The 16,074-nt window shown below is 35.3% G+C and overlaps 1 protein-coding gene across 1 annotated transcript in view; it reads right to left on the bottom strand.

Moving 5' to 3' along the window:
• PTPRQ (protein tyrosine phosphatase receptor type Q) overlaps nt 1–16,074 on the bottom strand; it is a 199,536-nt gene that overhangs the window by 168,089 nt on the left and 15,373 nt on the right. Inside the window, exons 9-13 of the mRNA XM_049626005.1 lie at nt 12,157–12,329; nt 2,719–2,896; nt 1,261–1,422; nt 974–1,153; nt 46–153 (exon numbers count right to left, since the gene is read on the bottom strand). Coding sequence (XP_049481962.1) covers nt 46–153; nt 974–1,153; nt 1,261–1,422; nt 2,719–2,896; nt 12,157–12,329 — 801 coding nt within the window. The remainder of the gene's footprint in view (nt 1–45; nt 154–973; nt 1,154–1,260; nt 1,423–2,718; nt 2,897–12,156; nt 12,330–16,074) is intronic.

Raw genomic sequence — 16,074 nt, 5'->3', positions numbered from 1 at the left:
AAACCACTAGTTACTTTTTATTAAAATTGCACCTGAAATTCTTACCATCTTCTGGAGTTCTCACAAAGATGTCATTTTCTTCAGACAAAGAACTTTCTCCAACATGGGTTGAGGCAGCCACTCTCATTTTATATTTTGTGTATTTCTTTAACCCTATAATGACAACAGGTAATTTGTTCAAAGATTGTGAAATAAAATTCTTATTTTAGGGCCATCTGACATAGGACTAGTGAAAATAATTTATTTGGGAGACTGGCTCTCCAAGTCACTTTCCTTATAATCCCATTCTCCCCAAATTCCTTGGGCTTGAGGGTATTTCCACATTGGTGGTATTTTAGTTCTTTCCTCAATATTAGGGCAATGATCTGAAGCTGAACAATTATTTTTGGCACATTGCAAGGACTGTGTTGACTTGGCACAAACACTATGTCAGGTGAGTTCCTTCAGGTGCGTTCATTCATTCAAGCTCGTAACACTTCATTTCGATGTAACAGATATAAAGTTCCCTGTGTTTAAAAAATTTTTTTAACGTTTATTTATTTTTGAGACAGAGAGAGACAGAGCATGAACAGGGGAGGGGCAGAGAGAGAGGGAGACACAGAATCTGAAACAGGCTCTAGGCTCTGAGCTGTCAGCACAGAGCCCGACGTGGGGCTTGAACTCACAGACCGTGAGATCATGGCCTGAGCCAAAGTCGGACGCTCAACCGACCAAGCCACCCAGGCGCCCCTAAAGTTCCCTGTGTTAAACATATACCTATGATACTTGTAACCTGATGATGTCATTTCTTTGCAGATAAATATAGATAAAAAAAACCATCTAATCAAGTTACTCATGCACGTATTTTTCAAGATATCCACGGCAGCACAGCACAACGAAGTCTGAAATGATGCAGCACGTGTCCGGCAGTGTTCAAGGCAGAAAGATGCATATTTTCATCAGAACAGGAATGTTTTAAAAAAGATTGTTCTACCTGTTATGAGAAAGCTGTTTTCTGTAGTGGTCATCTGGAATGCTCTGTTTGTATCCAGTTCCATTGCATAAATTGTATAATGAGTTATTTTTCCATTGGGGTATTCTGGAGGATCCCAATATAACAAAATAGATGAAGAACTAATATTTTTATAGTTTATAATTTGAATGGAGCTTGGCACTTGTAAAGAAGAATGAACAATTAATGTGAATGAAAGAAAAAAAAAGTATTATAATGTGTAAGAGCAATATTTGTAGGTAATTATTTCAAAGGAAATACATTCTTACCTTGCTCATGTGTCCTAACATTAAGAACCGTTGGTGGTCCTTCTCCCATGATGGTGAAAGCAGATACACTAATCATGTGCTCAGTGAAAGGTACAAGTCTTCTGATAACATAAGACAGCTGCTCAGCAGAAACGTCAGTGATATACAGATTCCTTGCAGTTCCTATTTGAAATCAGTTTAAAAAAATTATGATCAAAATTATGTTTCCTCACAGAGTGAAATCTTAAACTTGATTTCACATTCGCCATTAATTTCTTCGTGTACTCCTTTAAATGAAATAATAAAAATATGTATAAATAATAAACACGCATAATTAATAATAAATACATCCTGGAATATGAGATTAATGAGAAAACAAAACCTTCTCAAAGGGACGAGCTAGGAATTTTATTAAATGAAAGACTAGGTAATATAACGAATTAAAATGTTATAAGCCAATGCTATGTAGCAAGTGAATGTTATAGAAATGAGACTTTTATTTGGAATTAAAGATCTCCATACCTTTATTAAAGCCCATGGAGCTTTAAAGCAAGCATGCTTGGGTAACTGACACATAAATATGTCTGAATAAGGATTTCAAGTAATGCTATTTTTTTTATTAAGAATATATGCTTCCAACAATGTTAAATAAAAATTAGGCCAAACAAGGTACTCAAGGAAACGTCTGTATCAGAAATTGTAGGCTTCTTAATTTTTAGTGTTGCTCATCTTTGCACAGGAAAAAAATCGATCAGTAAATGAAAAAACACATATTGAATGTAATGTGATATAGTTGACTATTCCATCAACAAAATAACACCTCTAATTTGGAATGAAACAACAACTAAACAGAAAAAAAGGCAATGAGAAAAATGTTCTTCTAACTTAGCATTTTAGAGTGACCAGAGAGTCATTCAGATCTGTGTTGTGTAACCAAATATTTTTAATTTGCTATTTATGACATTCTTCTTTTAGAAACAGTAAGATCCATTGACCCTGACAAGCAAGTATATATACTAATGACATCACCACGTCACTGGGGTCACCTACACCTGTTTATCACCCCATGCACTAGGTTGTAACTTTCTGACCTATTTACCTTTAGTGACATTTGAAAACCTATTAGTCAAAAGCTGCAGAGAGTGTGAGGCCTGTAAATGATTTGAAGATATGTTAATCCCTCCCCATCACACCTGCTTTGGCAACTGTAATAACTGATTGTCTATGCAGCTTGGCCAAAGACTCTAGGGTGCTACTTTCTCTAGGAGGAAGGTCAAATGGGTTAGGAGGGGCCAGCTCCTGCCTGTGTGGCATATCCATTTGCTGCATGAGGTTATCCAACAGTTGAAGAAGAAAAAAATCTGACTCTAGCCCGTGAACCATTAATAATTTGGTTGAACTCTAAGCTAAGGTTCATATCTGTGCTAGCTAGTACTGGGGCGTTGAAAATGCTTCAACGAACATAAAAATTGTACCTACCAACTGTCGAATGCTGGTCTTCAGCTCTGTTCCTCACAGGAAAGTTATGTGGATGACTGTTATATATAGCTGAAGCAAGCGAGTACAGGTCTGAAGATATCTCTGCTGAACCCTCAAATAATTCTGCCATTGACTCTACTATGTTCACAGTTTCTGGAGCCATGGGATCATTTATATACTGTAATTAAAAACAGACATTTACAATGACCATTTGTAACAGCTACACTTAATAGCTGTTGTTAAGCTACACTTAAATACTTCACTCAAGTATTTAAAGAAAACTAGTAACTTTGGAATCACGCTTTGCAAAAAGATAATATTATTTCCATGACTACTGTCTCCATTACATTCCCAGATTTCATTCTAAAGCTACTAAATTCCTGCATCATTTTGACACATTCTCATCACTCCATTATCTTAAGAGATCAATGCCATATTTTTGAATGAAGGAGACACTTGTTTCTGATTGGAGTTAGTTACTTTATTATAAAATTAGACATCCTTATACAAAGGTTTCATAACTAGACTATTTTAAAACTATCCACCCTCAAAACTAAGTGTTTTAGGCATACTGCCTTATTAAAATATGTTTTGGTTCTCTGTGTGTTCTCATTTGTATATGAGGTATAAGAGGCCTGCATGCCTGCTTGATACATCAATAATGGTAATTTATCTATAATCAGTTGAAGTTATAGACAGAACAGAACTGCATGGTAATAGCTTTTAAACAGCCTTTCCAAGGCTCTCGGCCTAACGAATATTTTAAGTACCTGCAATTGCTCCTGGATCCCATAATGTACTTCACACATGTCAAGTTCACCAAAGTAACAGACACTGAAGTGAAAATATCAGGGCACATTACAGATAGATACAGTAGGAGTTTCTATTTGGATAGCAAGGTGACTCTCTCCCTTCGCCTTCCCAACACAGCATAACTAATTGAGGAAAGGGTATTTGGTCCAAATAGAATTAGGTATTTTGTGTAGTTTTTCAACCTTGAAAATAAGAGTAAACATTAATCGAAGTAAATGTTGCCTTAAGAAACTTAACAACCAAATGAAATGTGTAGACTCTGGATTCTAATTCGTATATATACATATATACATAAATACATATATACATATATATACATACCAACATAGGCTTTGAAGACAATCAGGGAAACTTGAATATGTTCTAGATATTAGATGATACCAAGATATATTAGTAATTCTGATAGTTGTGAGGATGGAATCACTGTATGAACTAAAATGTCCATGACTTTTAGAGATTTGTTCTTAGTTAGGCATGGAGGAACAAAATGAAGTCTGGAATTTATCTTAAAATATATCCAAGCAACAGCAACAATAGGAAACAGCTGGCACAAGAATGGCAGAAAGTTAATTACTGAATCCAGGTGATGGGCAAATAGGGGGTTACTACATTCTCTACTCATATCTGTTCAAAATTTTCCAAGATAAAATCATTTTGAAAAAATAGAAAACACTGCAAGAACTACCCGCTTTTGGTCTATTCCCTTTCAAGTTCTGCTTCAAAGCTAACCTCAAAAACCCATTTTGAAAAAAAAGAAAATTATTTTATTCTTTCCCAACTCCATGCTCTTGTACCCTCAAAATTTATAATACATATAAAGGTTTTATTTATGTCTAACTTTTGGTAAACCTGTCTGTTAATTATCTTACTTTTTTTGGGGGGGGGTATCTTTATCCTAGAGCCAAAACCAGGGTTTTTACTCCTAAATAACATCAATATTTAGTATTTAAAAAAAGTAAGAGGTGCTCAGGAAAATCTCAAGAAGGCAAGGAACTTTTAGGCAGTTTGTGTAATCATCTACAAAGACAGGCCGTTTAAATATAACTTTTCTGAGAGATAAAAGAATGGAGAAAAGATCTAAGGAAAGCTAGTTCTCCAAATGATATTTATAAAATAAAATTATCTAAATTTTGTTACATCGTTAGCCAGAAAAATACTGTGATGAAAAGCAGGGGGACACCGATAGGATCTATTCTAAAAATGTTGTGATAAAGAACTCTGGATAGGGAACTCAATACTGGACAAGTTAAAGGTCTTCTATCTTCCAACGGCTCACTTCAGCTCTGCCTCCACAGGAAAATCAGGAAGGGCATGAATCACAAACACATAATTCAGAGATGCTCTGGTATTCCAGTCAATAGTTTATGCCTGAACCACACAGCTGTTTCCACTATCAATCAGTCACTCTTTGAGAATCTATTGTATACAAAGTACTACAGAAGGTACAATGAGGTAGTACAAACAATTTTCCCGTGAACTATAATTTTGCATTCAATCTCCCAATATTTTATACTCCATGTCAGATAAATTATTGAAAGTTAAGCCATAGCATCCCATCAATTAGCTAAGTTAATCATCTCTGTTGACAAATGCCATTTCAATGTAAGAGCTGACCTCAATAATTCTATCTGAATTTCTCCCAAATTCTGGTATTTTGGAAAGTCCCTTCCTAACTAGGGCAATGATTTGAACATCAGTTTTGTAACAACCCAGAATGTTATTAGTTACCACTGAGAGGGCCGTGCCATGAATATTTCTCACACTTCGCCTCTTTAAAAAGGCATTTGATATTGGGTTTTACAAAGGATGAAAAAAATATTTTATGGGCAAAAATTATGGGAAAGAACTAGAACTTAAGAAAGTAATTGGAAGGGGCTGAAGTGGAGATGAGGGAAATGGAAGGGAAAAGAGGCCCACTGCAACTCCGAAAGGTTTTAGACTCATTGAGTTAGTCCAGGGCTCTCAACCTCAGCACTACTGACAGTCTGTGTTAAATAATTTTTTTTGTTGTTGCAGGAAGTTTAGCCGCATCCTTGGTCCCCACCCACTGGAAGCATCTCCCCAATTGTGACAAAGAAAAACGTCCCCAGGAATTGCCAACTGGATAGCAAAAATCTCCCCTGGTTGAGCACAACAGTTAGGGAATGTCACAGTTCATCAACATGAAAGGCCTCTCATATGCTACCCAGGAATCCTTGGAATTTATGTGAAAGAAGTAGAAGTTCTTTGGAGTTAAATTCCTAATCCATCTGTATAAACCAACCTGATTCTACATGTAATAACCTTCATTACAGCTAATGTGATTTTATTTTTTTAATCTCTATTATATCTATCAATTTAGACTCACTAAAAGTTTACTGGATTGAATTAATGAAATGTTTGACTTATTCTTAAGAAATGCTTCTATATTTTATTATAGACTATAACATGATTTATGCTATCTGTTATTAAGCTGTGGCAAAAAGAAAAGTTTGCAATTAGCATGTGTCTGGAAATCTAATGGGTATTTTATGTTATTTGGGCGACAAATTCTTAAAGCTTAATTCTGTTTCTGTTCCTAATGGTCCACAAAGTAAACTTTATCTCAAGCATTCCTAAACTACTCTTGAGTCCTGTCAGCTTCATTCCACAATTGATAAAGCATTCAGCTGGCTTTCTTCTCAGGTTCACGAATGACAAATATTGATATAATTGTGAAACACATCAGATGAACAGATGTATCTGTATGAATCTCAGAAATTTGTAACACTAGGCAGTAAGATGGTGTCTTTGGGGAAAAAATGCCCCAGGATTATACCAGAAGAACAAGTACAGGATGAGATCTGAGTGTGAAATTCAACTTAAGAGTAGTCCATGGAGAGATAACTTTAGGGTTTTACAGACTTCAGTCTAAGTGGAATGAGCCTTACAAAGAAATTAATTTTATTCTTTGCATTGATATAAGTGGGAAATGAACATTAAAGAAGAAAATAGTTCTTCTCAATTTGGATCTAATCAAATTACATATGGAATACTGTGTTCAGCTGATTAAGAGACTCATTAACAAACTGGAAAATATACACAGGAGACTAATCAATAATATGAAGGATCTAGAAATCATAGCTGATGAGAAACTGAGGACATTAATCCTTAGGGAAAGCATGGCCATCATCTTCAAATGATAAAAAATGAAATCATTGTATATTGCTGTTACTACTACAAACACTAACATTGAAAACTATTATGTGTCAAATACAGTGCTAAGTAGTTTCACCCATGTGATATCACTTCATTATAGCCCAAAGAGTTAGGTATCAAGAACTCCAGGGGCGCCTGGGTGGCTCAGTCGGTTAAGCATCCGACTTCGGCTCAGGTCATGATCTCGCAGTCTGTGAGTTCTAGCCCCGTGTCGGGCACTGTGCTGACAGCTCAGTGCCTGGGGCTTGCTTCAGATTCTGTGTCTCCCTCTCGCTCTGCCCCTTCCCTGCTCATGCTCTGTCTCTCTCTGTCTCACAAATAAGTAAAAACTTTTAAAAATTAAAAAAAAAAACAACTCCATTTTACAGTCACCTGTTCAAGTTCACAACACTAGTCACAACAGAGGTAGGATTGAAACACATTTCCCTGGTTCCAAATTCCAAGCTCAAAGGCACTATAATCTACCATGTGGGTCTAGAGAGGAGACATGGGACAAACTGGTAAACATTAGAAGACAAGTAGTTCCATTCAAACCAGGTAAAGAATAGGGTAGTTTCTTATTCATCTGTTTATCTTCTGACCTAACAGACTGCCGGGAACTGTATAATTACTTAATAAATACATGCCTGAGAGGCCATAAAGAAGAATATTTTAAAGTGCATAGAAGAGGAGTTGATTCTGTGATAGCAAGTACCTTATTATCAGAGTTTATCAAATATTTTAGCAGAGGCTGGATTCCCAATGATTTATTAGGTATGTTATACATGAGATTCATACATAAATTTGGAAGTTTAAATAAAAGTCTTCAAACACTGAGATTAAATTTTCTAGTATATTTTTCAAGTATTTGCTTAAATATTGAAAGTAAAATCTTATACATGTTTCAGCATGTTTCAATAACCGCTATTTATTAAGAAACAAACCATTAGAGGACACTGGAAAAATAATTTCAATAAGGGTAATGAGATCAGATGAAGCCTAGCATAAGATGATTATAAGTTAATACTTCTTGAGTTTCATCATCATGATATACACAATATACATCATGATATACACATGGTGTTTACCTCTACAATCACTAAATAACATTCTTATACTGCTCTGTTAAGACTCAATTATTTCAGATAGTATCTATTGACTTTCTGCTATGATACTGAGGAGTTAGATTTCTTAAATAGATATATACTTTCCCCATCTGTTCTCAAGTCTTATTTGGTTATGTCTCTAATTTAAGTAATATATTTAAATCTGGAAGGATTACTCTAATAGATTTGTGAAATATAAAATAGTTGGCTGGGAGACTGTGGTGGACAGTCTCTCAGGTGGTCCCCCTATTATTCCTACCTCCTGCTATTCATGCATTTGTATAATCCCCTCCTGTTGCAAGGGAAGGATGATTTTCATCTAACCAATGGAATAAGGCAAAGGTGAGAGGATAGCATTCCCATGATTATATTACACTATATTACACTATATAGATTCTGCTTGCTGGCATAATGAAGTAGATGGCCATGTTGTGACAATCCTTGTGGCAAAACTGTGGGAGGCCTCTACAAGCTGGAACTAAGTCTAGTCTCCAGTCAAAGAGCCAACAAGAAGCTGAGGCCCTCAGTTCTGCAGTCACAAGGAAATTAAATCTGCTGAAACTCTGCATGAGCCTGGAAATGGCTTCTTCCCAGTCAAGCCACCAGATGAGAACACAGCACAATCAGCCCTTGATTGCAGCATTATGAGACCCTAAGTAGAGAATCCATCTAAGCTGTTTGGCTTTTTGACCCACAGAAGCCATGAGATAATAAATAAATTAGTTGTCTTAAGTTTATAGCAAATTGTTACACAACAATTACATTTGTGGCAAATTGTTATACAACAATGGAAAACTAATGTAGTAAGGTAACAAAAGTCCAGGCAAGAGAGTATGCAATCCTGAGCTGGGGTGGAGACACAGTAATGAAATACGATATACGAAGGTCACCCTTTGGAGGTAATAATAACTGGTTTAACATTGAATGACTATTGAATGCTAAGTATAACCAAAGTCAGAGGTAGTCCCCTGGTTTTGAGTCTTTATGACAGAGAGGAGGATGGTGCCATGATCTGAAAAGAGAAATATCGGGCATGTAAAAGGCCTCCTAAATGCTTAGACAATGACCTTCAGGTCAGAGATCTGTGGTGTAATCCAAGGGGTAAAAGAATCCTAAGCCTAGTTGTCTGCTATCTAGGTTTCAAATTAGTCTCTCTCCAGGACTTGTTATTGATAACTGAAACTATTAATTGCCTGGACAGACTTTCTTCTTAGGTGTCTTGTGAAAACATTCATAGATCTCCATCACTGTCCCAGGATCTCTGTCTAGTATCTGTTCCTCACCTCAGCTTTGTCTCCTCCTTCTGATCATGAACCAGGCCACCATCCCCAAAAGGATTTTTGTTTTGTTTTGTTTTTATGAGGGGTAAATGAGTTTAGATGTGATAAACTCTGACAGAACCTCCCTAGAAATGGCTATAATTATGAATATAGTGTCAGAGAAAGATCAGAGTAGAAAGCAAAGCAAAGGAATAGTGCAGGTGGGAAGCTGTGATTAAAATTGTGAGATCATCAAAAGGTGTAATGAGGGACACCTGGGTGGCTGAGCTGGTTGAGCATCTGACTCTTAATTTCAGATCACTTCATGATCTCACAGCACATGAGATCAAGTCCCACGTGGAGCTCTGCACTGACAGCGCAAAGCCTGCTTAGAATTCTTTCTCTCCCTCTGTCTCTCTCTCTCTGCCCTTCCTCACCACCCCTTTCTCAAAATAAATAAATGAACTTTAAAAAAATGTGTAATGAGATGGCTGAAAACAGAACTGTCTGGAATATCTTTATAATGAAGGAGTTAAAAAATTATAGGAGAACTAGCTTTTTCATTTTTTTTTTTTCATTAAACAAGACCAAAGTTTTACAAAGTTACAGCATATGAAATTGGAGGAAGCATGAGGGAGAAAAAAGTAAAAAGCTGGAGACTGGGAGGACAGAAAGATGGATTTTGGAGGAGACAAGGAAGATGGGGACACTTAAAAATATACAACCACCTTATTTGACACTTAGATGTCACTGGTGAGTTCTAACAAGATTTCAGGGATTTAAGAGAATTCTTGTGAAAGGGTGTGGAGGCCATACTTTGAAAAGTCAGAGTGAATGAAAGGAAAGAGTCCTTATCCTGTATCAAGGTCAAGAAAAAAGGATAATAAATGAACACATTAAACCAGAGATGGCATCTATTATCTCCTTTACTTCTCACCCTGTAAGGTGGGTGTATAAGCCCTGCTTTTAAAATGAGGGCACCACATCTCCAAAATTTGGCTTGTCCAAGGTTATAGAGTTAGAAAAGGGGAGAGCCAGGACTAGGACCCAAGTCAGTTGGGATTTAGAGCCTCTGCTACATCAACTTCCTGAAAGATGAACCCAAACACCAGTCACATGGGAGAGCCAAAATACCAATAATGGGCCTGATCTAATAAAGAAAGATGCCATCATAGAAATAAGGAGAAGTGTTATGTTTCCTTTTATTGAGAGAGGATAAGGAAGCTAATAATGAATGTCAAACGGGGTGAAAGTTTCAATGCCATCGTTAATAATCACAACAGGTCACAATTATGTAGCATAGCACTTACCATATGCCAGGTATAGTTCTACCTCTTTTGTGCACATTAATCTACTAAGTAATTATTAATACCTTTGTCATAGGGACTCTTATAATCTCTATCTTTGAGAAGAACAAACTGTACAGATCAGAAGGGTCAGGCCAACTTTCCTAAGGTTAAACTAGCCATGATGGCAAAACAAAGGTTTAAACCCAAGCATTCTGTCTCCTAGGTCCATGCTCTCAATCTCTCTACTGTGGAGCCCATTAAGTGACCAGGATATAAACCCAGATTTATATGACCCCAAAGCTCATGTCCTTTTCCGTATATCACAGGGATTACAAGCTATGTCAACAGAGACAGAATCACAAAGAAGCCTTTCTAGAACGTCTTAGCTTCAAGAGAAAAACATGTGTGGCTGGCTATTCAACAGATGTCATTAACAGAAGTGGGAGAGCTGTCACCCAGTCCCAAAACAGCTAACTATCTAATTTAAGACTATCTTAGCAGGAGCAAAGGTTTAAACTTTTGCCCTTTGTCTGAGTTGTCAACTAGAGTATTAAAGAAAGTATAACTCACATCTTTTGCACACAGAAAAGGAGTAAACATAGGATTGAATTTTAATCCTGGGCTGGAGATGGTGAACAATTTGGAGCAATAAATCCTGGGCAGCCAGAGAGCATTGAGAACATAGCAACATCAATTTTCAAGTAGGTACGAGAAGTGGAAGAAGGCTGCGACTAGAAATAGAGTGGACAATATGTATGGGGAAAAATAATAGCACAGAAAAAATAGCTAGTAAAAAAACAGTGATTCTGGACCAAAACAGTAGAGGCCAACTGCTGAATAGCCATCAGGTAGTGTCTGCAAGGCCCAGTGATTGCTGCACTCATTGGTACTAAGTACATTTATTTTTGTACCCATACCTGGATGTGACTAATCTGGAGGCTTAAACCTACAGGTGAATAGCTGGCTGGGTAAGGTAAATAAAGACAGGTAAGGGAAACCAGTGAGGCCTGTACTTCTAACCAAAAAAAAAAAGGGGGGGGGGGGATAAGACTTCCATTGTGAATAGTGGCAAACACATTGTCCTCTTATTTTATGTCTATGAATGATTTAATCTCCTTTATTTAGTCATTTACTTTCTTTAATCAAACATACTCTGTTTGGTTCTTTTTTTTTTAATTTTTTACATTTATTTATTTGAGAGAGAGAGAGTGTGTGTGAGCAGGGGAGGGGCAGAGAGAGAGGGAGACACAGAATCCAAAGCAGGCTCCCGTCTCCGAGCTGTCAGCATAGAGCCCAACGTGGGGCTCGAACTCACATACTGTGAGTTCATGACCGGAAGTCTGATGCTTAACTGACTGAGCCACCCTGGTGACCCTGAGAAAATAAGCTTCCAATGACTGAACAGGACAAGTCGTTTGTCAACAACAACTGCTAAATTACTGTGCCTTTCACTGGCAACCATTTCAAATTGCCAGCATAGCCTGGAAGGAGTGTTTAAATCATAACAGGAGTTTCTAAACAATTAGTTAACTGAATTACCATAATAATATTCACTTAGGGAAGCTCCTTTAGTCCTGCTTAATTGCTCAATTAACATTTTATATGCTGAAAAAGAATAATAGCATTTAACTAATAACATATATTCTAAAAGGAAATATGGCCTCGCTAGATTATCAACATAGCCCAAATTTACTTCACTTTGTAACCATGATGCTTATCAAATATTTTATGTTTGAATGCTGGAAACGTTTCCAAATTATGAGGGCTAGAACCAAAAGAAAGGGATCACTAAGAGGTGACATGAAAGTGCAATACCTCATCTTTTCCCGTGAGCAAAGTATTTTCCAAAATTACTCCTGTCTCTGAAACTAACACTTTGACTCGGTATTGGTTAATGACTCCATTTGGTTGTCGTGGTCTCTTCCAAGTAATTCTTATTTGTGTAGCTTCTACTTCTGCAACTTGTAAATCAAATATTGCACCTGGAACTAAAAAAATGAATAAAGAGGGTAACAGTTTAAAATATATTATTAAATTTTAAAAATTCCTTAAGTTCTTAGCTCAAAATTTAAGATTCACAAGAAAGTCTATTAGAAAATAGACTAAAACAATTTACTATTTATTAACAATTGAATATGTGTAAGATTCTTTAAAGACACAGGTAAAGTTGAATTTCTACATTTTGTTCTCAAAAATGTGTATAAAAATAGGATAACGTGGAACAATTTCCTCAAATTAAAATGTCATAATATTTGTTTGAAACATATTAATTAATAAAATAACTTCCCAAAGAAAGCTGTTTATGGATGATTAATGCACAGTAGAAACCTTGAAGGCTTTATAAAGATTATAATAACATATTGAAAAATAATATCCATAAGACTCTGAATGCAATGATATGTAGTGGGTAAATTCAATTAGGTTGCCTTTTAACTTTTTACATGAGGTTGTTTGAAGAGTTGTTTGATTTTGGTCTGCTGGCTTTACAAATGAATTATGTGAGTTTCTAATTTTGGACTCCCTCACTCTTGCAGCAATTAAAAAAAAACAGAAACAAACTAATAACTGGTTAAAATAAAGCACCAAGTACTTAAATTCTAGTTAGAAAGTGACCAAAAGTGCCATCCAGTAAACTCCCCAGTGCCACAGGAGTAATAGATCAAGGATAAAGATGCCCTTGGCTTTTGTCTACTTTTTGTTTATGGCTCCTTGTGTGATTATGAATAGCTAATTAACTCTTCCCCTAAGTTTGCTGATCTATAAAGTGATCTATAAATATAATATGGAACCTTGAATGAAAGGAATGTAAGGAACCTTGAATGAAATTTTCAGGAAAGAAAATAATATACCCCTTATGATCAATGTGGTAAAACATTGAATTCATTTCCCTAAGCTGTTTCACATTAGTATAGTTTTAGCAAATACCATTTAGAACAGAGGTACATTAGGGGTATAATATAAATAGAGAATGACCTTTTTTCCCTTTTAAGATAACAAAAAGGAACTGAAAATTAATGTCACAGCTCCCACAAATATTATTTAAAACTAGTGAATGTAATTATGTTTTACATTAACCATATAAGAAATGTATGGAGTTTTCATTCCATAGGCTTTTTATCCTTTGTCTCTATAAAGTAATCATTAAAAAAACCTAGACATTGTACTAATGTAAATATTTCTAAATGTTTATAATGGTTAATGGCTAGATGGATGAGTGAGTCATTCTTGCCTAAGAGCATATTATTTGATTATTGCAACCAAGATTTTCATGTTCAGCCTGGTAGTAAAACTTGTGCTCAGAAAACTGGGAGATAAACATGAAATGGATACAACTGTATTTTGCTATTTTTTTTTGTTTTTTTTTTAAGTTTATTTATTTATTTTGAGAGAGCCAGAGACAGCACGAGCAGGGGAGGGGCAGAGAGAGAATCCCAAGCAGGCTCCATGCTGCCAGTGCAGAGCCCAATTCAGGGCTCAAACCCACAAAGCTGCAAGATCATGACCTGAGCTGAAACCAAGAGTCGGACACTTAACTAACTGAGCCATCTAGAATTTGCTAATTCTTTGAATCCCCTTTTCCAAAAACATTTCAGTATATCTATATATAGAACGATAACTGTTTAGACTGATCTCTCCCCACAAAATTTCTAATCTGAAGGCAATACAGTTTGACCTTTCAAGGGTAGAGAAAGAGTTCTAGACTAGGACCCCATAATCACTGATTCACTCCATCATTCAACAGACTGAGCCCTCATCTTTTGGTCACTGTTCTAGGCACTTGAGGATAGAGAGAGAAATAAGATAGATAAAACCTTTTGCACAAGTCACCTCTTTCATAAATTTCTTTTCATTAACATATATCGTCCCTAGAGCTTATGTTTCTATCATATTTACCAATACACATTTTTTCAAAGACAGATAAACTTTCATGTATATGATGATTAATATACAAATATATATTATTTATATATAAATATTTCAATGTATATAAAAATATACATATTTATTATATATAATATATAAATAATATAGTATGTAATCAAATGGAAGAATAGTAGCGGTTTCTTTATCTTCTAATTTATGATATTTTTCAATATAACTTAATAAGTATTGCTCAATGACACTAATGTCTAAAATTACAATTCAAGTAAAGATTAAGTGGTTCTATATTACCTTAAAAATGTACCAAAACATGTATAAGAACAACTGTAAAGCTATCTTTCTTTTTTCAATGAAAGAAGAAAAAGCTTGGGGGATAAAGGAAATGGAGTAGACAACAGTATATCTTGTCCTTAGAAAGATACTTGATCTGTTACACCACAAATTCTTATGGGGAAACTAGAGAAGTATGGATTAGATCAAACTCCATTACTATTGATACCAAATTAACTAAAGAAAATCAAATACAGAAGGCAATTATTCGTGGTTCAGCATCAATTCTGAGGTGCTGTCCGCAGGGATTACCTAAGAATCATTCTCAAGTCAATACATATATAAATTTTATTAATAAATGAGAAACACAGTAGACGTATGAAGGGTAAATAATATTCCAAATGACTTGAAGTTTTCAAATGAAAACCTATTAGAAAAAATAAAATGGAGACAAATGGCACTGGGGCAAAGAAAATACATTAAAATAAATCTTGCCATTATCTAGTAAATTAATTACATTTTATTAAAGTTAATAAGTTTAAAAATTTTTTTAAATGTTTTTATTTATTTTTGAGACAGAGAGAGACAGAGCATAAGCAGGGAAGGGGCAGAGAGAGGGGGAGACACAGAATCTGAAGCGGGCTCCAGGCTCTGAGCTGCCAGCACAGAGCCCAATGTGGGGCTCAAACTCAGAGTGTGAGATCACGACCTGAGATGAAGTCAGACGCTCAACTGACTGAGCCACCCAGGAGCCCCTATAAAGTTAATAAGTTTAATAACTTATTAATAACTTTAATAATCTATTAATAACTTTAATAAGTTAAATTAATTAAATTAGAAAAATACCTATTGACAAATAATAGTCATTGAGAACCCTGAAAAGTTGACTCTCTCAGTGATTTCCCTACTAAAGATGGTACCATTTGCAGAAAGTAGCAAGTTGAAGGACAGAAGTCTTCCCTTTCATAAGTCTATTTATGGAAGAATAAATACAGATTTCAATACTCTGTTTGCATTTAAAAAATTATATTAACCTTCTTATGAGATATTTAATACTGGTGACAGAAAGTTATTAGGGGATATTGAAGCAACAAAGTTTTACTTAAGATTTGTTTAACCCTCATGGAAATGATAAGAAAATGCTGGTGCCTATGTTATATTCAATAGCACTGTCTCATTAGGGATAGGCAACTCCACACTTTTTAACATTACTATATAATCATTGTATAATTATTAAATTTTAATTTTTTTCCAAAACCATCTTTTCATGCCTATGTAGAAATCTGTTCAGTAAAATATTAAGGGTTATGTAGGAATCTTATGAAATGTATAGGAATACTGCTATAATAACATGATACTAAATTGCTTTGATGATCAAAGTAGACTATGACCATAACATTCTCAATGTGAACAAAATCGGTCCCATATTACTGAAACACCATATATCATTATCTATGTCAATTCAACATTTTTCTATGAATATCTAGAGATATGTTAGAACCCTATTGCTTTAAGAGAAATTAATTTAAAAATTGTTGTTAATAAATTTTTAAATAGACTATAGTCTACTTTTAAATATAT

Source organism: Panthera uncia, chromosome B4, assembly GCF_023721935.1.
Source record: "Panthera uncia isolate 11264 chromosome B4, Puncia_PCG_1.0, whole genome shotgun sequence".
Classification (NCBI taxonomy): domain Eukaryota; kingdom Metazoa; phylum Chordata; class Mammalia; order Carnivora; family Felidae; genus Panthera; species Panthera uncia.
Note: the sequence above shows the minus strand (reverse complement) of the source record. Positions and strands in the feature narration are given on the sequence as shown.